Consider the following 23208-nt stretch of genomic DNA (forward strand, 5'->3'; position numbering starts at 1 on the left):
TAAAAAACGAACACCATAAGTTGAAACTTTTTATAAAAAAAATATCAAATCATTATAAAAATATATCAACAGTTGGGAAAAAATATTACATTATTAGCATTACTCTAGATTCTGACCCTAAACCCATATGGTGTCATGGGATTCCCCTTTTAGTAAACAATTTTTTAAAATTTGATATAATTGACCTTGTGAAAAGTATTGTTTTATGCTCAAAAGCACATGGTGTCATATACCATTCAAGGCATAATTAGTGCAACAAACTCAATATCACGTTGAACAAGGCAACGTTCATGGTCAACGCCTCAATTTTGGCCTGAAAAATGGGTCTCTTTGCCAATTCTCTATAATTTTTAACCGCTAACAATTTTTTTTTTTTTTTAAAAATTCTTTGCAGCTATTTTCTCAATAGATTAACACCTAGAAGTCTGCCATGTGGATAGTTGTGGGACTTGTGGCATAAGTTGAGCATTTTTTGTCGTACTAGATTATTTTGGTCTATATATAACTCATTTAAACTCTCTGAAAATAATAATAACCACGTAGAAATCTTCTGATGGAAACCTTCTATAGCCCAAACACTATTCACTCTTATCTCTCCCACTTATCTAGTTAAGAATGATAGATATCAATTATTTTGTTTAAAGAGTTGTATTCAATATTTGCTACAAGTTGTGTTTAGAATCTGATACAACATCTGTTCTAGATAGGATAGCCACTACTAGTTCTTCCTTACCCTTTTTCCCTTGATTATAGAAATGGCTGAATGCAAGAGCTTAGAGCTTCACATCGCCATGTTCCCATGGTTTGCAACTGGCCATATGACCCCCTTTCTCCATCTCTCTAATGAGATTGCTAAGAGAGGCCACAAAATCACTTTCATACTGCCCAAAAAAGCTCAAATTCAGCTACAACATTTAAATCTTCATCCAAATTTCATCACCTTTCATCCCCTTACAATCCCTCACGTTGATGGCCTCCCACTTGGTGCAGAGACTGCCTCAGACATATCAATATCTTTGGTCCATTTGCTTGCCATTGCCATGGATCGCACACGTGAACAAGTTGAAAATATTCTCCGAGCTAAAACTCCAGATATGGTATTCTATGACAATGCACATTGGATACCAGAAATCACCAAACAGCTTGGAATCAAATCAATTTGCTACAATGTTGTTTCTGCTGCATCGCTTGCAATTGCTATGGTTCCAACACGTAATGTTCCCAAGGATAGAGCCATTACAAAAGAGGAATTAAAGCAACTACCAGTAGGCTACCCTTCATCGACCATAGTCCTTCATAGCCATGAAGTTGATTCTTTATCATTCATTTCTCTACCCTTTGGAGATGGGATAACATTTTACGATCGTGTCACAACCGCCATGAAAGAAAGTGATGTGATATCTATTAGAACATGCCAAGAAATGGAAGGACAATTGTGTGACTATGTGGGGAATCAATTCGGAAAGTCTGTGTTGTTAACAGGACCAGTGTTACCAGAGCCCTCTAAGAGTCCTTCGAAAGGCATGTGGGCCACTTGGTTGGATGGGTTTGAGCCTGGGTCAATGGTGTTTTGTGCATTTGGGTCTCAAATCATTCTTGAAAAGAAGCAATTTCAAGAACTATTATTAGGGTTTGAGTTAATAGGGTTGCCATTTCTAATAGCCCTGAAACCGCCAATGGAATGTGCAACAGTTGAGGAGGCATTGCCAAATGGGTTCAAGGAAAGGGTTAAAGAGAGAGGAAGAGTTTTTGGGGGTTGGGTGGAACAACCATTGATACTTAGTCACCCATCAATTGGGTGCTTTGTGAGCCATTGTGGGTTTGGATCAATGTGGGAGTCTTTGATGAGTAACTGTCAAATAGTGCTCGTGCCACATCTTGGTGACCAAATATTGAACACTAGGTTACTTGTTGAAGAGATGAAGGTTGCTGTGGAGGTGGAGAGGGAAGAATGTGGGTGGTTTTCAAGAAAGAACTTAAGCAAGGCGATCAAGTCTGTGATGGATAAAGATAATGAGGTGGGTATTATGGTGAAGAAGAACCATGCAAAATGGAAAGAGATATTAGCTAGCCCAAACTTCATGAGTGGTTATATGGATAAATTTGTCCAAAACTTGCAAGATCTTGTACTAGTAAATAAAAAAGCATAATTCCAGAGTTTGGTTCATGTACTAAAACGTTAAGGATCTTTGTTGTTGTTGAATAACTGTTCACTTTCATGGGGTCATAAATTTAGTAGATTTTGACCCTTAGCTTCAGTCTCTCTCTTCCCTCCCCATGATTGTCCATTGCTTTGAGGAAGCCATTAAGTGTGATGATACTCTCGCTAGGATCGGAAGAAATTAGCTTGTGGACTTTGTTCTTTTTCGTGCTTTACATCTAGAGGTTGTAGATGTCTTTGATTAATGAATTAAGTTATATAAATAAATAAATAAATCCTAACAAATATATCATCCGAGTAATAGTATGGATGACCACTTGAGTTTTATGCATATTATTTAATTCTAATATTTCTTTCTTGGACTTCAGAGAACTTAATAATCCCATTAGGAAGTAGGAACACTACTTGATCGATATCTTTGGTGTGGTTCCTCCCACCAAGGTTTTTACCCACCCCAATAAGCTGCAAGAACTAACCATTAAGACATTAGGGAGGAATCTGAAACCTAAAAGAACAAAGTTCCTTCAAAAATATAAACCACAAGTTGTTCACTTTGAATTGCCCCAACCCTACTGTTCAACATCGTTGACCATCTTTGTATAAAAAATAAAAAAATAAAAAAAAAAAAAAAATCCCCATTGTACAAAGTAAGTCATCCTTAGGAACAAGAAATAAGTGATTAAATTGATAATGCAAACACACCACAAGAATTTCCAAATTTACCATTTGCATAGGTGTGGAATCTAAGGTTATGTTTAGTAACTGTTTTTTTTTTTTTTTTTTCTATTTTCAAAAACTTGTTTTGGGAATATAAAGAAAAAAAAATTTTCTTGTATTTTTGAAATAAAAACATGTTTGGTTAGTTGAAATTAAAAAGATAGTTTTTTGAAGAAAAAAAATAGAAAATACTAAAATATGTTACTACTAGGATTTGAACTCTAATGCTAACTTATTAAATAAAAAAATTATTAAATTAAATGCATGTTTTCATTAAATTTTGAAAATTAAAAATTGAAAACAGCATTTTGCACGTTTTTAGTTTCCTTCACAAATTGAGTTTTAAGAACAGCTTTTGTTTTCTGTCCATTTTGAGTTGCCAAACAAGTTTTTTAGTCTTAAAAATAGAAAATTATTTTTGAAAACATAAAATAAAGAAAAAAAAATAGTTACCAAACATACCCTAATTGCTCAAAACTATACATCGATGAGTTTATTTGTGAGGGAATATAAGTCTATGGATTCTATAGAGATCAAGATATAAGAAAACATTATTTCAAAACAAAGCTTTGTACACATATTAATACATAAATTATAGATATTTTCATTTCAAATAAATAACCAATTGTGTGACTAAGTTATATTATAACATAGGTACCTTGCAACATAGTTGTAAATGGAACGTTTACACAGCCCATGTCCTATATAGAGACAAAACTCATATTTAGATATTATGTCAATGACCAAAATTATGATTATACATTATAAATATTCTAATTTTGTAAATCAAAGGATGCTTAATACCTGAGAATGATTTGTCCATGACATGTAAGATTGACCATATGCATTATCATTTGTAAATCCTAAATGAGAGTAGGGATTTGGTGGTTGGTATATTGCCAGATTGTATGAGCCACTAAATGACACATTTGAATTTTCCTTAGCCACTTTTTTGTTTTGCTTTTCCTATAAAATTTAACATTGGAAAAAAAAACATAATAATAATTATAAATAAAAAGGTTTATTAAAAATAAAAATATGGCATATATTTAATAAAATAAAAAAAGGAAATTCTTACATGAAGATGATGTATCCTTGGACGATTTTGTCTTGCACTTCTCAAAGTGGTCTTTAAGTCTATTGTTTCGTAAACCTTTTGATCTTACACATGGGGGATTTAACACTGGCATGTGATTTGATAAGCCAAGCATTTCATCGGTTGTATTATGCTCTACAACTTCATTTTCTTCCAAATTTGCATTTGAACCCAACTTTAACTTTGATGACACTATTTCAATTTTTTCATCAAGTCCCAATAGTATCTTTTAAAAAATGCTTTTAAGGCTATCATCCCCTTGACTTTTGGATATGATTGTATTAGCTATACGTAACATGCTATTACACCATACTATCTCTACCTTTTTAGCATTGCCACTTAAATGATTGTCTTGTTCATAAGCCATTATCTCTTTCTTAGCCTCCTTTGTCCAACATTTCAAAATGTATTGGCTTGGAATTTTAGTCAAAATTTTTAAATTAAAGACCCGCAATGCATGACAACAAAGAATTCCCAATGACTCAAATTTCTTACAAGAACAAGAAATGTTGCTATTGAAATGATCAAAATGGACAATGTGTGCTCTTTCACGTCAAAGACATCAATTGTATCTTGGCAATCAACATGCTTCCACTCTATTACAAGACTATTAAGGTATTCATTTTCAAATTATAAGAATATCTTACATGTGTAAACTTGAGCTGCATGACCCAAAATACCACTCTTCTTAACTACTCTTTGTGGGACACCTTGCTTACATTGAAAATATTCATTAAACTCTGAAGAATGCATACCTTCCAATACACTTTCGTATTTAATTACAAAGTTTGTGTTGGCTTATTGTTTTTTTTTGCTATATTAGTCAAAACATGGTTTGTGCTTTCACTTATCGAGGAAGCTTTAAATTCAACTATACGTGAAGCTATCCGAAGTGAATGCAGTGCTCCATCTACATCGAATTTTGTACATCATACTAACCCAGTGATGATCTTCAAGATTAAACTTCTACATCATTTTATCCCATGTGTTTTGAAATTCCAATTCTAAATCACAATATTTTTGGCAGTTGTTCCACAAGGACTGAAACTCTGAATTAGCATTTAACTCTCCAAAGCAGGAAGGTGCATTTTTTTGAATATGCCACAAACATAGTTGATGATGTGTGTTCAAAAACACTTCCTTAATAGCATTTGACATGGCTTGATCTTGGTCAGTAAAATTTGTTATTAAAGATCGATTTCCCATTGAGTTTAAGAATGACTTGAACAACCATTTGAAAGAAGCAGTGGTTTCATCCAAAAGGAATGCACATCCAAATATCACATTCTACTAATTGTGATTAACACCTACAAGTAAAGTACAAATCAAATTATATCTATTGGTGTGGTAAGTAATGTCAAATACCACAGTATCTCCAAAACAATCATAATCAACCCTTGATCTCCCATTTCTCCAATATATATATATATATATATATATATATATATATATTATGTGATTTTCTTGATCTACTTGAACTATGTAAAAAACCATGGGATCTTCTATCAGCCTTTTTGAAAGTTCAAATGGTGTATAAAATACCCTTGAACGTTTAGACCCCCAATTACAAAATAACAAATTCAAGCTTTATGACAAACAACTAGTGTGCGGAAAATAAACACAAGTTATAAACAAAATTGGTAAACAATCTAAGCCAATTAAAATTACATCCACAGAAGAAAATAAAAGGCAAAGATTAAGGGAAGGAAGATGCAAACACAAGGACAACACACAATGTGTTATCGAAGAGGAAAGCGAAGCCCTCGGCGTAAAACCTCTCCGCCGCCCTCCAAGCAGTAAGTAATCCACTAGAAAATGTAGTTGGGATACATGAACAGTAATAAACCCTCCAAGCCTAATATACCCAGTGTACCTAAGCCCTCCAAACTTCTTGCTCCAACGAGGTTACGTCGAATCTATTTCTTTTCTAGCTTCCCGGATTCCGCTACTTAACCATAACATCAACCAATGTATATTAGTTCCTTCCTAACTGCTTCTCAGAACATCAAACAGCCCTCTCACAGTAATGGATATGGTGAGAAAAGGTTTTGGTAAAAGACCTCTCAAGGGTTTGACAATGAAAAGGAAGAGAGTTGAGGAATTTGAAGAGTCTCTTATGTGAAGATTGTGGATGAATCAATCTTGTTTTACTCTAGGGTTTCTCTCTCAAAATTCTCTCTGGAAGCTCTCTTTCTTTCGTGGGTATAAGGGGTATTTATACTGGGGTGAGAATAGAATGTGAAGAGTCAGGTTTTTCAAAATAGGGTTGGCTCGCAGCTTGGCCTCGCGGCTTGACTGAGTCGCGAGATCCAGCCGTGAGATAACAGAATGGTCAATTGTCCTATTTTGTCCTGTAGTGCTCCAACTAGCATGATACTTCAACTTCTAGCATGCCTGGGACGTGTGCATCTTCTGGCGACTTGCAGCCGCAAGTCACCCGCGAGATCCAGTCACGAGTCTCTGTTTTCTTGCAGACTTGTGAGTATTTCAACACTCTATCTCACTCACTACCCTTACAACAATCCCACCTAAATACAGGGTTACTAATTGCTGAAATACAAGCAAATTTGGCACGGAATATAGCCAACAAGATGGTTGATTAAATTCAACTTTACACTTTTCTTAAAATGATTCAGTAGGTTTTGAGTATCTCTAGCACTTATCGTTGACATCTTTTTTGTGTTCACATGATTTTTTTTTTTATGATTATAACAATCTTTTTCAGTAAAACCCACATCCTCACTCCCTCCAACTTCTTCTATTAAATACAAATAAGTATTCTTTGTACTTATACCAACATTCACCATGGAATCAGTTAAACTTGCCTTAGATTTTGAAATACGACATGACTAGATCTTAGCAAATGTCTCTTTGATAGTAATGCAAGTTTATAATTATGTTCTAGATTAAGGTAGCATTTGGATTGGCGTTTCACATCTGCGTTTTCTTCTCTTTTTTTTTTTTTTTTTACTAGCACTTCTTGCACTGTTCATGGGACATGAACAGTGCATTAAGGCAAATGAACAATGTTTTGTGAGTGTGAACAATAACCAGAAATTATTTTTTTATTATTTTCAGTTTTCAGCAAAATAAGTGGTATCCAAATACACCCTAAATGCAATAACCTTCAATACATCATTTTCAACTATGGAACGAATAAACGCTTTATAGCAAGTTCTGACCTCCAGTTTCTTCCAATTTTTCTCTTCACAAGGATCTTCATTTTGAAACCCTACTTAAAACATAGAAATTCATGTTGCCTTATGTTCTTTGTCCCATTAAAATATCTAGGTTTTCCTTTCCGTATACTAAAACATGTCCATAATGCATAATTGTTGTATATATTGTATGCTTCATCTGCATTATATGCCACCTTATCCAACAAATTGTCATCACTATTTTCAAGTCATTCAACAAACAAACAATCCTCTTCAATTCTTTCAATATCACTGGAATTGCAAATAACTACAATAATTTTATGGACTATAAATGTTAGAAATAAAGTATTAAGAAATTTACAATACAATAATTATATTTTGTGTGCAATTTTGACGTGTTCTTAAAGGCCTGTGGTATGCTTTATAACAAAGCTTCCCCACATATCTAAGCACAAATAGAATTATAAATTAGACATAGTTACCATTAAAAAGATGAAAATATTACTTATTCCTACCATATTATATATATATATAGAGAGAGAGAGAGAGAGACATTGTACGTAAATTTAGTATATATGGTCATAGTTACTCTATGAGCAAAGTAATTGTATATTTGTTACAAAATGATTAAATGTCATAATAACCATAAAAATAAATAAATAAATAAACAACAACAGCAACATGTATCACAACACATATTTTATTTGGGAGCAAACATATCACAACCTTAATACATTTTTATATATTTTATTTGGGAGCAAACATATCACAACAAAGCATTAAATTTTTCACCAAAAGAAAAGGCATTAAATTCAGACCTCATTACATTTTTATGTATTTTATTTGGGAGCAAACATATCACAACAAATCATAATATATTCTTTCAAAAAGTGAAACAAAGTACAATAAGACAAAATAAATTATACCTCTATTATGTTGAAAATTGGTTTCTTTCGTTCTTATGTGAACAAGATTTTGTCTTTTTTCACTAGAGCTTTTTACTTGATAAATCACTAAGAATTACTCACAGATAGTAGCATTTGTTTTTTGGTCACACTGTGAGTAGCACTTGATTTTTTCAACACTAAGGACCCTCTGCCTTTTTTGTCCACAAGAGTTAGAGAACCCTAAAAGCTTCTCTTTGTCCTAAATCCCAGCTCCCAATTGGGAAATAGTTGGCTAATGTTTTTTTTTTTTTTAAAAAAACCAACGTTAACGGGAGATCTAATGTTGAGGCTGATTGTTGCTGAGCTAGAACATTTAAATGATGTCAGCAATTTTATCTAACCTGTTTTGTTCTTATTGGCTGGGACTACAAGGCACAACTTGGTGACCTTGTAGTCTGGGACTAGATAAGAATTTCCTAATGGGGACAGCCTAGTACAGACTCAAAAGGACTCTTATAAAGCCTAAGCCCAATGGGCCCAAAAAAAATCCTTTGGTTAGTACCCGACCCAAAAGGTGCTTGAATTGAAACCATGTTTATGTTCCAACTTCCAAGATCTATCTTATCTCAAATGATCAACCTAGAAGACATACCGATCACATCTCGACAAGGACGCTCAAATGAAAGTAATTCAATTCGAGCCTTAAGGGGATCATCCCAACATACAAATCGAGGAATCCCCTTAGCTTAATAATCAAACTCCTTTATAATTTGAAATAAGTGTTAGCTAAAAGTCTCTTTATCCAACAAATCAACATTAATTATTCAAACGTTCATACCAACGACAACTCCCTTTGCATTAAATGTAAAATGACAAAGTACCCCCACTATACATCATTAGGGCAAGCATCCTGGAAATTTGTTCTCTTAGTTGACCTAACAGCAATGAGGTATTGTTTGAGTTCCCCACTTCATGGGGAATTAGAACCCGTTTGGTTTGTCAACTGAAAACACAGTGTTCAGTGTTTAAACACTGAACACTAGTTTAAACACTGAACACTAGTGTCCAAAATTTGAAACAATATGTTTGGTGATAGAGTTTAAAATAGGGCTGTTTGGAAATGGTTGCTCAAAAACCCCTATTTGAAATATATTTTTTGAAACATGCTCGACTCACATTTTAAACAATGAACAGACGTTTCTGATGGCACAACGGTAATAAAAATTGAATTCAGTTTTCACTGTGCCCGGACCCACTGATTAGCTTTTTTCTAATGTTTGTCTCCTCTCCTCTCTACTCTCATCTCTTCAGTCTTCACGCCCCAAAGAATATCATCAGTCTTCACGCCCCAAAGAATATCATCTCATCTCTCCTCTCCTCTCTACTCTCATCTCTACAAAGAATATCACAGTTCGAACTCCATTACTCCTCTCACCCACCTCCATTACTGCTCTGACCCAACAGCATTCCACCTCACCCCTCACGGATCCGGTGCCATTACTCCTAACAGTAGCTTCATCAACGCGTCAAAATCCCACACACACATCATTTGGAAGAAACCCCTATGAATCACAGTAATCCCTTTCTCCCAATTAATTCCTCACCAACAACGCTCTGTTGCTAAGGAAAAGGCAACTCACATAGTCTGAAGGGGTCGGTTAGGTAAGGTTTTTAATTTTGTTAATTACTTGTTTCAGCTTTCTTTCACATCCCAACAGATCATTTCACATTAATTCATGTTAGGGCTTCTTTTAATCCCATATATTCTTTCAGATGGATGCCTCACTCCCTTCCTCATCCACCACTCGAGTGCATTATAGAGCATCTGCTTCCTCCTCTGCTTCCTCTTCTGACCGTGTTCCCTTACTGGTACATCTGTGTAATATATAGTGAATCATGCTTCTAAGTTCTGTTTTAATCTTCTAAGCACCCAAACCCTCCTGCTAAGACCGTTGATACTCAGTCTGTTTTAGATTTGGGTTTGTCAAAAATTTGGGTTTTTCTTTATTTTTTTGTGACTTTTCTTTAATTATATGTTGATGATTATTGAATGCATGTAGAGAAGATGTTTGTTGAAGGGTTTCTTAGAGGATAAATGGGTTGTTTTGGGGTCTGGGTTTATCTATTTGTTATGGGTTATTGAGTTCTTGTGTTGGATTTTTGTTTCTGAGTTTGTATGGATATTGGGTTCATGATCTGCACCTTCTGTTAGATGGGATTTTTTAGTGTATTGGGTTTTTGGGGGCATGCCTTCACTAATTCAAAATGGCTGAATGATGTACTTCAGACAACAGTCACATCCCTACCCATCACAATTTCAGATCACTCACCACTTTTGTTAGATACTAAGACTATCATAGTTGTTTTTTTATTTAAATTTTAAAAAGGCCGTTTCATTTTGAAGCAATGTGGTTGCTAAATTAACCCTATGTAAAAATGTAGTGCAAGATGCTTGAAAAATAAAAGTAAATGATTCCCCTACATTAACTTAATACCGTGTCCATAAAAATAAAAGTTACAAAGGCTGCACTCAAAGAATGAAACAATACTGTCATAGAGAATTATAAGGATAACTCAGAGACTGTTGTCAAATAATCAAAAACTCAATATGACCATGGGCTAAATAAATGAGTGTGCCCTTGGCATAGATGTGTGTTACTCCCAAGTCCAAACTAATTAAATTCCATCTAAACAGTATCATGTTAGAATTAAAAACACAAATCTGAGCTTTTAAAACTACTAGAATTAGTGAAATAACCTCAATATATAAATTTAAATAGAAATAGAGTTTCTTATCATTAAACAAGCATCTTGCTTATCATATAACCTAGAGGGCAGTAGTATACTTACATTAATAAGAATCAAGATTTATTGGATAGAGATTTTGAGCAAATGTACAAGAAAACTATATACGAAACAGATTTTTTTTGGAGTTGAAATTATATTCTTCAGTTTGTGAAAAATATATAAGGTCAAGATAAAGATATTTAAGGTCACATGTAGTCATTGAGACGAAACAATTCTTCAGTTTGTGAAAAATATATTCAATTTCCTCTTACAAATTTTGGAGTTGAAAATTGAAAACACATAGCTGATCTTTTTTTTCTCTTTTTTCTTTTTTAATATTTCTTTTTCGATATATCTATATCGTTTATACATGTTCCCTTACTGGTACGTAGCTGATTGAAAAAATCTCTTCATTTTGTGGCTTGCTGATGTATGCTTGTTCTGTGTTATGGTTTAATGTTTTCGTTGAAGTAGAAAGGGAGTATGTATAAACGGTCGTGTGAGAGAGAGACTTCAACTATTATATAGGGTTCCCATCCCCTGCAAATGTCTCCAAACATTTTAAAATCCAGTACATGAAAATAACTTATACAATACACTGTTGGTCTATTTTAGTTGCCAAAAAGTGGAAGATTCCTAAAACTACCATTTTAATCCCAGATAGCTACAAGCTCCCTCAGGAAATAAATGAAGCATAAGTCAAATGTGGGTAATCACAAACTGTGAAAAAAACCTGCATATACAAAAAATTAAGTGAGAACTTCTTAAATGGTAGTTCTATTCTTAAATTAAGTTATTATCAAAATTTTCTTTTCTTGAAATTATAAGTGCATGAAAAAATGAATGTGGTAATTCACAACTAAGATTTCTGTTGGCCTGCTTGAACTTGGTGTTGCTAATGTTGTTAACCTCTTTGGAGGTTCTTGTTGTTTTGAGTGTACTATTATCCTGACTGTGTGTTGACTCTCTTGTTGTTTTGAGTCTGGCCTTTTGGCTGGACTGTGTGTTGTTGTTGGTGGTAGTTCCAACTTCTCAGATTTACATACAATCTTTGAAACTTCACTTCTATGTATGATAATTGAAAAATAGTATTGTGCATTCCTTGAAAAGATTCAAAGTAGTATAATTGCTTCTTTATGTCATGAACCAAAAAGGCTTCAGCTTTGGTTTGATATATTAACCTTTTAACATATATTCAACTTTAAATTTATAATATGCTCCTATGCCTTCATAAATATACAATGCTACTACAAGTTGAGCTAAAACTGATGTGTATAGAATGTGTATCTTTGTATTTTTCCTTTATATGGGGTGAATTTTCTCTTATATGCCTGCTGCTTGGGTCTAGTAGTAAGTTAAAGATTTTAAATCCATATCATAGAAGACCATTTTACGAGTCTATGTAAGTATACCAACATGTATTTAGATGGATGATGCCGAGGATAAGAAGTGGCCTGAAGCAGTTGAGAGACATTTTATTGATATCTTGTTAGAAGAGGATGCTAAAGGGAATATGCCCCAAGGCCAGTTCAAGTTTGGAACTTGGACAACAGTTGTCAATGAGTTTAACAAGCGTGCGTCTAAAAGTTACACCAAGACACAACTTACACAAAAATATCAACGACTGAAACAGAGACACCGCACATTCTCCCAGCTCATCGCACGTACAGGAATGGGATGGGACCCCATTTCAAATACGGTGACGGCCAGTGACGATGCTTGGGCTGCTGCATTTGCGGTAAGTCCTTAAATCTGACTTAAATATCAAAAATATAAAAAATATTAGGTTTATTGGCTTATGAGTGTATTAATAATAGTGGCTTTAAATAGTTGTTTTGTAGCATTTTCCCATGATGATACTTTTAGGAATGGAATAAAATCTGACTTATATATGGGGTTTACTGTGGGTTTAATGGGGTTTAATGTGACTTATAAATTCTGACTTATATCTTTGACTTATATTATTTTATTTATATTATTCATCTGTGAAATTACTCAATGTCTACAATTTCCTAAAAAACCTTTTTGGCTTTCTGAAATTTGGAATAAAGAGTGCTGTTATACGGTTATTATAAATTAGCCATCTACTTTGTATTGGGTTTTATATCAATAAAACATCTAACCCAATATATATGGTTGTTAATAGGTCAATCATAGATTCAAGGAGTTCAAGAGAAAGGGGATGAGACACTATGAGCTGTTGGGCACTCTTTTCAATTCAAACACAGCCACGGGTTTCCTCCAAATGTCATCTGCCCAACCAGCTCCCAATAGTGATGAAGAGAGAGAACTTGATGCAGCCTTTCTATTTGAGGGGGTACATGTCAATGTCAGCATCGATGGTTTGGATGACGTGGACGAGCTGCCCACATTGAGTGAAGCCCAAAGCCGGAGGTAAGCTAAAAAGCGGCTAGCTAAACCATCTCATTCAAGTGGAAAAAGGAAGAAAGGGCACTCCCTTGAATCCATGACTGAGGCAATATGGGGTTTTACTGACATGAGGAACCGTCGGGGGAAAAAGTCCATCGACACTGGAGACTCTACTGTGGGGGCTGCCAATGAGTCAGTTACAGCAGCTGTAACTCTTCTGAACCAGCACACCGCTTTCGATCATGTCACGTATTGCAAGGTCGTGTAGGAGCTTCATAACGCCAAGAGTAGAGCCGCTTTTTTTGCCATGACGGTTGATAGAAGAAGGGCCTAGATTGAGTTTATTGGGGGTGGATTGCAGTAGTGGTGGTTGTGGTTGATAGTCTAGGAAGTTAACTGATGATGTGCGCCGTGTAGACAGCCTAGGAAGTTAATTAGTACTCTTAGTTTGGTATAATGTGAATACGCAAAGTTTGTATTATGTTAATACTATGAACAATGTTTGCATTATGCCTTCCTTTATTATGTTAACCTCCTTGGGACATGTATGGTATTTATGTAAGAAATATGTTTTGTGGTTGTCGTGTCTTCTATGAATTTCTAACTTTGGTGACATATATATATATATATTTAAAAAAGTAAGCTGCTGCATTCCATTTTGTAAATTTCTTTTTTGTGTCACATATCTGCTTCAGACATTGTCAGCTATTTTAAGAATGTAGTATTTTATTGAGCATACAAGTGACATTGGTTGGAATGAGTATGTGGCTTATCCTTTCTCTTTTGTTAGTTATTTGTAGTTTTGGTGGAATTAGTTTGAAAGCAGCACATGAATTGTCTGCAAATTTTGTATACAACTTTGGCTAATAAAAGGATTGTAATTTCTATGAAATCTACAGGTATGAGAGAGCCACGTCTGTTATAATTGATCCAGGTCTATATAGCTTGCATAAATCAGGTGCATTTTGGGTCTCAGAGCAAAGGAGTGTACCATCTGCATATACGGTATTTACAGGTGAGGATTTTTGTTTATTGCCTCTCATTACTAAATCTTCATGCCTCCACAACCAGCTTTAGCTTTCAGGTATTCCTTTTTATAAATCTTTGTTTCATTCTTTGTTAATTATGATTTGATTTTGCTGGAAGTATCAGTTTCTTCGTTGAAAAATTTTAGATTAAGTCTCCCTTTTTCTGCTTTATGTAAGCTTTATTAATTTTGTAATCTATAAATACCACCATAATTATATATATATATATATATATATATATATCATATTCTATATAATAAAAGTTGGGCTTAGACACCGTGGTTGCGTCAAGTGGCGACACCAAATTGCAGAAATTTTAATAAATTTTAAGATTTTAAGAATAAATATATACATATTTTTTGGATAAATATGACAAACCAAGTAATGAAATAAAGTAGTATTTGATTTACAACTATAACAGTTGTATCTATCTAAAATGTTATCAACAAATCCTAAAATCAAAAAATAGATATATATTTTTTGTCCTTATCTTTTTGTCCTATAATTTCTAAGTTGATAAAAATTTTAATTTATCTTTTCTCCTATATTTTTTGTCCTTATCTTTTTCTTCATATAATCCTTTTATTATTAATTTATCTATAATTTCTATAATAAAAAAAAAATTTAGAGTATACATAGAGTAGGCAAACTAAAGTAGTTAAAGTGAAAGAATAGTTAAATAAAGACTCTAAAGTATAGAGAGAGATCAATTTTAAATCTTTGTTTTTGATAAGGATATAACTTCTTAATTTGTTGAAATTTTAATGAGTATGAAACAGCTACGTGTAGACACCGACACTCCACTAGCCAAGATGATGAAAACCCCATATGCCAGTATGCCACAGCAAATAATGAGTAAATAAAATGTATTTTTTTTTTTTATATAAATAAGTGTAGCTACCACGTGTAAAATCCAAATCCCATCATAATGAGAAAGAGATTGTTTATTATATATATATATATATATATAAGAGAAAGAGATTACCGTTGCCATTTATGGTTTTAGTTGACACCATCTTGATCTTGATGAACTTAGACGCCGTGGTTGTGCCAAGTGGTGGCACCAAATTGCAAAAATTTTAATAAATTTTTAGATTTTAAGAATAGATATATATAGGATAAATATGACAAATCAAGTAATGAAATAAATTCTTTCTCAAAAAAAAAAAAAGTAATGAAATAAATTAGTATTTGATTTACAAATATAACAGTTGTGTCTATCTAAAATATTATTAACAAACCCTAAATTAAAAAAATAGATATATATTTTTTGTCCTTATCTTTTTCTCCTATAATTTCTAAGTTGATAAAAATTTTAATTTGATTACAATCTAAATTCTTCATATAATCCTTTTATTATTAATTTATCTATAATTTCTATATAAACAATTTAGAGTATACGTAGAGTAGGTAAATTAAAGTAGTTAAAGTGAAAGAATAATTAAATAAGGACTCTAAAATCTAGAGAGAGATCAATTTTAAATCTTTGTTTTTGATAAGGATATAACTTCTTAATTTGTTGAAATTTTAATGAGTACGATACAGATTCGTGTTGACATCGACACTCTACCAGCCAAGATGATGAAAACTCCATATGCTAGTACGCCACAGCAAATAATGAGTAAATAAAATGTATATTTTTTTTTATATAAATGATCGCAACTCCCACGTGTAAAATCCAAATCCCATCATAATGAGAAAGAGATTGTTTATAATATGTATATATATATATATATATATGAAAGAGATTGTTTATAATATATATATATATATATATATATAAGAGAAAAAGAGGTTACCGTTGCCATCTATGGTTTTAGTTGACACCATCTTGATCTTGATGAAAAAAAATTTCCTATGTTTCTTTAAAAAACGTAAAAGGAAAAAAAAAAAAAAAAAGATAGAACTTGCTATTTTTTCTTTTTTTTTCCTACGTTTTTGTTTTGGTTTTCTTTTTTCTTTTTCTTTTTTTGTGTGTGGATAAATTTGCATCTTATGTCATCTTTTTTCTAACAATAAAGTAAAAAGAAAAAAAGAAAAAAAAAGTATTTGAGTTTCACCTAAACTACTTCTTTTTGTTCATATCTTCTTCACAACTTAAAATTCTCACTATATATACACATAGTTTTTTTGGTGTTTCATTATTTCTACTACGTACTTTATAATTATTTGCTATATTTTTCCTTTCTCCTCTCTACCCTACCTATAACCTTACAGGTATTTTTTTTTTTCTTTCATCAAATTGAATAGATTTTGTGTATTTGTTGCCTTTTTATTATATATAACATGATTTTTATCAACAAGTTTTATAGATAGGCTGAAATTCTATGTTTGATCACACATTTTAGTGTTTTCTGTAGAAGTCAATATAGCAAGCAATATTTTTGTATTTTTTAATTTCTTATTACATGATTATTTGTTGTTGACATCAATATTTTATTATGGAAAATTTGCTGTCAAACATGAAATTGGATATGAGAGAATTCATCTGTCCAAATTTCTATATAAGTCTATCTTTACTTAACTCTATTTTTTTTTTTTTTAAGGTTAAAAATTTTGGATATTTTTTCATAAATGAATTGAGGTTTTGGCTTAATTTTGTTTTCAACCATTTCAATTATTGAATTCATTATTTTTTTCATGTGTAATATTAACATCTATGTTTTTTTAATGATAAAAAAAAAATAATATATGTGTTCTTAAAGGCTAAAACACAATACAATTACAAACATTACTTTAAGTTAGGGTGTTATATTTATTTATTAGTAAGTTAGAATGTTACATTAAGTTAGAATATTATATTTTTTATTTATTATTAATTTAGTTTAGGATTGATATAACTTATAACTATTTGAATGAAATCAACACTAAAACAAATGATTTAAATATCAAACTAAGAAATAAAAATTTAATTTCTTTTAAGTGTACAAGTACAATTTATTTTTTAATCTTAAATTTTGAATTAATTCTTTTTTCATTTTATTTGTTATTAAATTTAATTATATTATCAAAATATTTTTTATTAAGCCGTGCATCACACGGGCATAATACTAGTAAAAATTTAAAAGAAGGAAAAATAAAAAGAGATATGTTCATAGAGAAAAACAAATCACACATTTAGAGCAGCACTACACCAATGTCGTTTGATAATGTGTTTCCTTCTTACAAGTCTGCCAATGCTGCTATTTGGATGATTGGCTCGTTGATTTTCCTTGCACCATTAGATTTAATTTTCAGAGTGCCTTTGTTCAGGCCCCAAGGTTGATCATAATCCTATAAATTAGTTTGCTCAAATCTTACAAGTTGGATTTCAAAGAACTTAATAATTCCACTAGGAAGTAGAAACATTACTCGATCAGTATCTTTGGTATAGTTCCTCCCACTAAGATTTTTACTCACCCCAATGAGCTGCGAGAACTAACCATTAACACATTAGAGAGGAATCCGAAACTTTAAAAGAACAAGGTTCCTTCAAAAATATAAACCACAAGTTGTTCACTCTTGACAAAATTACAAGTCGTTCACTTTGAGAAAATTATTGGGAGTTGTTTTTATTAGTTTTATAAACTACCGGTCTTCACTTTGAGTAGAATATTACAAGGCATTTAATTTAGCCAAAAGCCTGACACTTCAAAGTGGGACTAAACGTCTTGTCTTTTACTTCCAATTTCCCTCTTAGTCCACACCAAAATTTATGGTCTTAAAATGACTCTAAGTTATGCAGATGCTAGAAATTTTAATCCAAGGCTTTGCTTTATCCATGACAATAGAAGAATATTTAATGGAACAATAAGTTAATAGTCTTTTGTACATTGTAAGCATATACCTTCATAGATGCCTGTAAAGATAAACATGTTTCCCATTGCTATCAAGAATAGATATGAATTATGTGTTTCTCTATAGAGAATTCAATCGCCATTCAATTTCCAACATTGAAGACCCATTGTGATTATGTAACCTTGGATTTAACTTCAGAATGCACAATTATGTACACGCTACAAACACTGAATTTCCAGCAACTTCACCTCAACCTCAAACAAGACAAACTTTAAACCCAATCAGAAGCATAAAGTCATTAATATAGCAAAGCTCTGCATAGATTTACCACTATAATAACATGAAATAGGTGAAGGCCTGAAAACAAAACTCACATTCTTTTTCTTCAAGGGCTCTAATAGGTAACTAAAAAAACCACAATTAGAGCCCTATAAACACCATACATTGCATAATCTTAACCTATACATACCCCGTTTATGCAAAAAAATAAAATAAAATAAAAACCCATCAAACACTGCAATTCAAACTCCAATCTTCTTCCATGGGGTTCCAAAAGGTGATCAAAAAACACAGTCAGAACCCCATTCCTTCAAATTCTTTACTGTACCAATCCATATGCTTACTGTATGATTGATAATGAGAAACGATACTATCATATTTATGTGTGTAGTAAGTGTGTGACTCAATGACCACCCAAAGAGAAACTTTTGGGCCTGAGGCCATAACCACTTAATGGCGCTGCTAGCCCATCTTTTGCTTCTCTCTCAAGGAATTCACCTTCTCAAGCCTCCAACCATCATGGAGCCTAGCTATGAAGCTATCAGCCTTGGTGTTCACATCAGGGCTGGGACAGAACACGGACCCACCAACACCAACACCAGCACCAGCACCAGCACCAGCAACAACACCATCTCCACCGTCCATCACGCTGACTGAAGATGAACCATCAACGTCCTCTAACTCTGGAGACCCGCATCGAGAGCTGTGAGCGCTTCTTATCTTAACAAAATCCCCACGCACTACAAACCTCATATCCGGCATCTTGAACGGCGGCGGAGGCGGTGGCATCGGAATCGATGGACTCTGTGCCCCACTGTTCACACCCACATTCACACTCTCACTCTTATCCCAGTTGGTCACTCTCGTCGGCAATGGTGGCTTGCCGATCGTGGCCAAGCTTGACCGCCGGTGAAGTTTGGGTGGAACCCAGGTTTTCTTTCTCGATGAGGTTGAAGTTGATGGTGGTGGCGGCGGAGGAGGAGGCGGTGGCGCAGAGACTGAGACTGAGTGAACTTTCTTGCTTTTGATTAACCCTTTCTTAAAAAAACTGTGAAAAACAGAGGGTGGTGGAGGAGGTGGTGGCGGCGGCGGCGATGGTAGTGGCCTTGTAGAATAAGCTCGGTCAGCTTCAGACGGAAGCGACTCGTCGTAGGGATCCTTTCTTTTCTTCTTATTCCTCTTCCGCTGCTTGTATATTGAAGCCAAAACCATTTTTATTTCCTTCTTCACATTGCTCTTTTTACACCCACTCTTCACATACCTCTGCTCCTCCGAACGAACTCCCGCCGGAGATGGCGGCGGTGGAGGCGCTGGTGGTGGAGTCCGACGTATGTTTTTCTCTTCCTCTTTCACTTCTCTGAACTGGGTGTCGTTTTGTTTGGCTTCTTTCTCTTTACGACCCACCGTTTCGTAAGTACGTTTTGGTTGAGGAGGAGGAGGTGGTGGAGGTGGCGGTGGCGCCGGTGACTTTGGTGGTGCCGGAGAAGAACGAATTTCAAAGGTATCAACTGGGATTTCCTTAACTTCAACGTCCTCTTCTTCTTGTTCTTGTCCAAAGCTTCCGCGTCTAACTGGGTTATAATTATAGTTATAGTTAAACTTGTTGATTCCAAAGTCATCAAAGAACCGAAACGGGTGATCATCGGCGTCGTCCCTTTCCCATGTTGAGTCTTGCTGCCTCAGATCTGGGTACGAGCTACTGCTTCTCTTCAAACGTGTCACACCGGTTGCCAGTGACCAAATCCGAGAAGGGTCAGGATCATCATAGTCAGAGATCTTTCTTTCTAAGTATTGAAACCATTGTTGTTGTTGTTGTTGTTGTGAGGTTGGTTCTTCTTCGTGTGTTGTTTTGTCTGTGCTGTTTGTTGATGTGTTTGATAAAGCATTACTGGTTGATCCGTCGTCGTTTTTTCTAGCAAAGATTCCACAGAGAATGGCAATCACAACAAGGACTATATTGAAGGAATCCCAGCTTTTTTTCACGCTATAAGTGGGTCTGAGGATATGGGAAGTGAAGGAAAGCAACGGTGGGATTGTGATGAAAAGGAAAACTAAAAAAATGATCGGCAAGAGAATGATGAGTAGTGGTGATGAGAGAAGTGGTGAAGAAGATGATGAGCGACGGCGAGGCATGGAAGTGTTTGGTGGTGGTGACCAAAATGGTGGTGGGTCTGCGTTTATTTGCATTGTGATAGAAGCTAAAGCCTTTGAATTGTGTGTGTATGTGTATGTGTGTGTTTTGCTTGTGGTGGAAGTGTTTTTGGGTTTGAGAAAGCTTTGGCTTTAGAAGACAGACAGAGATATTGTGTTGTATAAACTGATAAAGCAGCAGTATATAAATGGCATAATGAGAGTTTTAAATTTTAAATAAATGAGAATTAGGTTGGTCACTCACTTTAAAAGTATATATATTGCACTTTTATTTATCTTATCATGATAGGCTTTCAACTCATTAGTCTTCGCTTGGGTACCCTATAGGTTAGGTATTGATAGTCATAGGAACGGTAGTCTTTGGCCAGTAATTTTCCCGCACTACAATAATTTGCCTTGTTTTTTAGCTGTAGAAGCTGGCATTGAAAATATACAGTACAATTAGATCTATCTCTTTTTAAATGTGAAATATTTTTGGTCTTTCCTACAAAAATCATAGGATTTTTTTTTAACATAAGTGCTTGGACTATTAGGGTACTTCATTAATCTATCCTTTTTTTTTTTTTTTTTGGTTCCGATAATTAATCTTAAGTAGAGTTTAGATCTTTTGTCCCAAATACATGATTTATATGTAAAAATTCCTTGAAGTTAACTTGAATATTTTAGTTAGAAGTCTCATAACTCTCATTTTCTTTTAATAGTTAATGCTTTTATGGTAGTTATTTCTTCATTTTTGTTTCATCATCACAATAGGATTTATTTTTTGCCCTAAAGAGGAGATCAGACAGGGAAAAAAAAAACAAAATACATTTGATCCCACCTCGTTTCATTATCATCCCTAATTAGAGGACTTAAATCCAAGATTTGATAGATTACAAGAGATCTAAAATCTATTTGATAAACCTATTGAAAACTTTGGACATAATTTTTTACTTCATTCATCCATAGAGAAACTAACACGAAAGATGTCTTTATCCTTGCCAAAGAAATGCAACCTATGTGTGCTAGCTAGGGTCTTGCACTATTGCTAGCCTTTTATCATACACTTCACTTGGGCATCCTTTTGCCATTAACATATTTTCGTCATGTTCCATTATTTTGTGTCATATATTTGGACTGTGACAGAGTGAGTGTGTGAGAAAGGTGAGAGTGGCAAGTAAGCTATCATTAATGATTAAGCCAAGAAGTAAAATAACATTTAAAATGCATACCCGAGCGTCAATTATTTAATGTTGCCAATAATGTGTGATGTATTGTCAAAATAAATAATGCAAGGATAAGAGCTATTACTAACAAACAATATTACAAAAACACTGACAAAAAACAGTACCCATTGCATGATCTTCTAAATACGTCATTTTTGTCTAAAATTCTACGTTGTTGTCACGAGAAAACCTTGAATGCGTACACATCCACTCTTTCTTTTCATTTGGGGTCTTAGATATTTTCAAAGATGTTGCTTGTAGAAATTAGCAGAAACTATGTACCTAATTTAGCAGAAACTGTTGTGTTGTGTGACAATATGTACAGTACTCGAACTGAGACATTTTTTCCTGCTTAGAATTATTGGAGCGTGGCTGTAATGATTTCAAATCATAAGCTCTGCTTTACAACAGAACACAAAAAAACATGTCTTTACTATTTACAATAGTCGTGGCCCGTGGTCGCGTTGTGTCAAAAGATGCCTTTTCCTTTTACTATTTACGGTAATCGATTGTTCCTTTTGCAGCAATTTAGAAATTCTAACTTTATTTTAAAAATTATAAAAATTTTACGCAAATAATAAGTATAGTATAGTTGGTGTCACGTTAATAAAGTAATGCAATTGTTGGTATATTTTAAGTTCTAATTAACTCGTTTAGTAAAGTCTCTGATACTTGAATAAAATATTTGAGATTCAATTTCTGTCTGCATAAAAAATTGATTGATATCTTGGTAAAAAATTGATAAAGTTTTATGTTGTCAAATAAAAAATCTAGATACACAAAATATCAATTGGTGTCTTAATCTGATGATAAAATAATTATCATAGAGTAGATGTCACAATTAGATTGAAATCCTATCATATCTATTAAAATTTTGTAATAAAATTTGTAGCTTATATTTATAAGGACAAAATGCAAAAACACATGCAATACTAGTTTTGTATTATTGTTAATTATAAAATAACTATATGTTTGTGCACGTATTATTTTAAAAATAATTATTTTTATTAATAAAGTAGTCACATGCACATCATGTGATAATTATCTTTTAGTTACATTTAACAAAATTATGATGAAGGGTCAATTTGGAAAATTCTTAAACCAAGCTCAATGATCAATAATGCAAAATTGACGAAACATAATATTACTTTGCAACTAACCCAAACCCGAAGGTTCTTTTTGCATCTTGGCTTGATAATAACATTACTCCAATCACCATTTATTAGTGGGTTCTAGTTAGTTCAACTAATAAAGTCTTTAATGGTTGAATAAAAAATCTAGAATTCAATTTCTGCCTACACCAAAAACCAATTGGTGTCTTGGTCTGATGATGCTATCATCAGGAACAGACACCATATGTTGAAACTCTCTAAAAAATATGTCATTTATTGACTTGCCATTCAAATTAAAAACAAGTCTCCTTAATCAAGTTATAAAACTTTATTATCCTTGCCACTCTTTTGAGGGATGGGTCAACATGGTATATGACTCCTATTTTTTACATGCAAAAAATATATGATAAAATTCAATAAGAAATGTGATAATATTGTGTTTGTATTTATTTATAATAGAACAAGTAAACAAAAAAAAAG

The 23208-nt window shown here is 33.4% G+C and overlaps 2 protein-coding genes across 2 annotated transcripts; one reads left to right on the forward strand and one right to left on the reverse strand.

Moving 5' to 3' along the window:
* The first annotated feature begins 591 nt into the window (after window positions 1-591).
* On the forward strand, window positions 592-2414 carry LOC115978138 (UDP-glycosyltransferase 79B6-like). Its single transcript, XM_031100163.1, has one exon. The coding sequence runs from the start codon at window positions 756-758 to the stop codon at window positions 2148-2150; it is 1395 nt and encodes a 464-aa protein (XP_030956023.1). The 5' UTR covers window positions 592-755; the 3' UTR covers window positions 2151-2414.
* Window positions 2415-18262: 15848 nt separating this feature from the next.
* LOC115976070 (formin-like protein 14) lies at window positions 18263-20568 on the reverse strand. The gene has a single exon (XM_031097163.1). The coding sequence runs from the start codon at window positions 20445-20447 to the stop codon at window positions 18723-18725; it is 1725 nt and encodes a 574-aa protein (XP_030953023.1). The 5' UTR covers window positions 20448-20568; the 3' UTR covers window positions 18263-18722.
* Between the last annotated feature and the right edge of the window lie 2640 nt (window positions 20569-23208).

The sequence above is a fragment of the Quercus lobata genome, chromosome 2 (assembly GCF_001633185.2).
Source record: "Quercus lobata isolate SW786 chromosome 2, ValleyOak3.0 Primary Assembly, whole genome shotgun sequence".
NCBI lineage: Eukaryota > Viridiplantae > Streptophyta > Magnoliopsida > Fagales > Fagaceae > Quercus > Quercus lobata.

Excerpts from the sequence above, each read along its gene's own strand:
- LOC115978138 (XM_031100163.1), top strand. The coding sequence starts at position 756 with ATGGCTGAATGCAAGAGCTTAGAGCTTCACATCGCCATGTTCCCATGG.
- LOC115976070 (XM_031097163.1), bottom strand. The coding sequence starts at position 20,447 with ATGCAAATAAACGCAGACCCACCACCATTTTGGTCACCACCACCAAAC.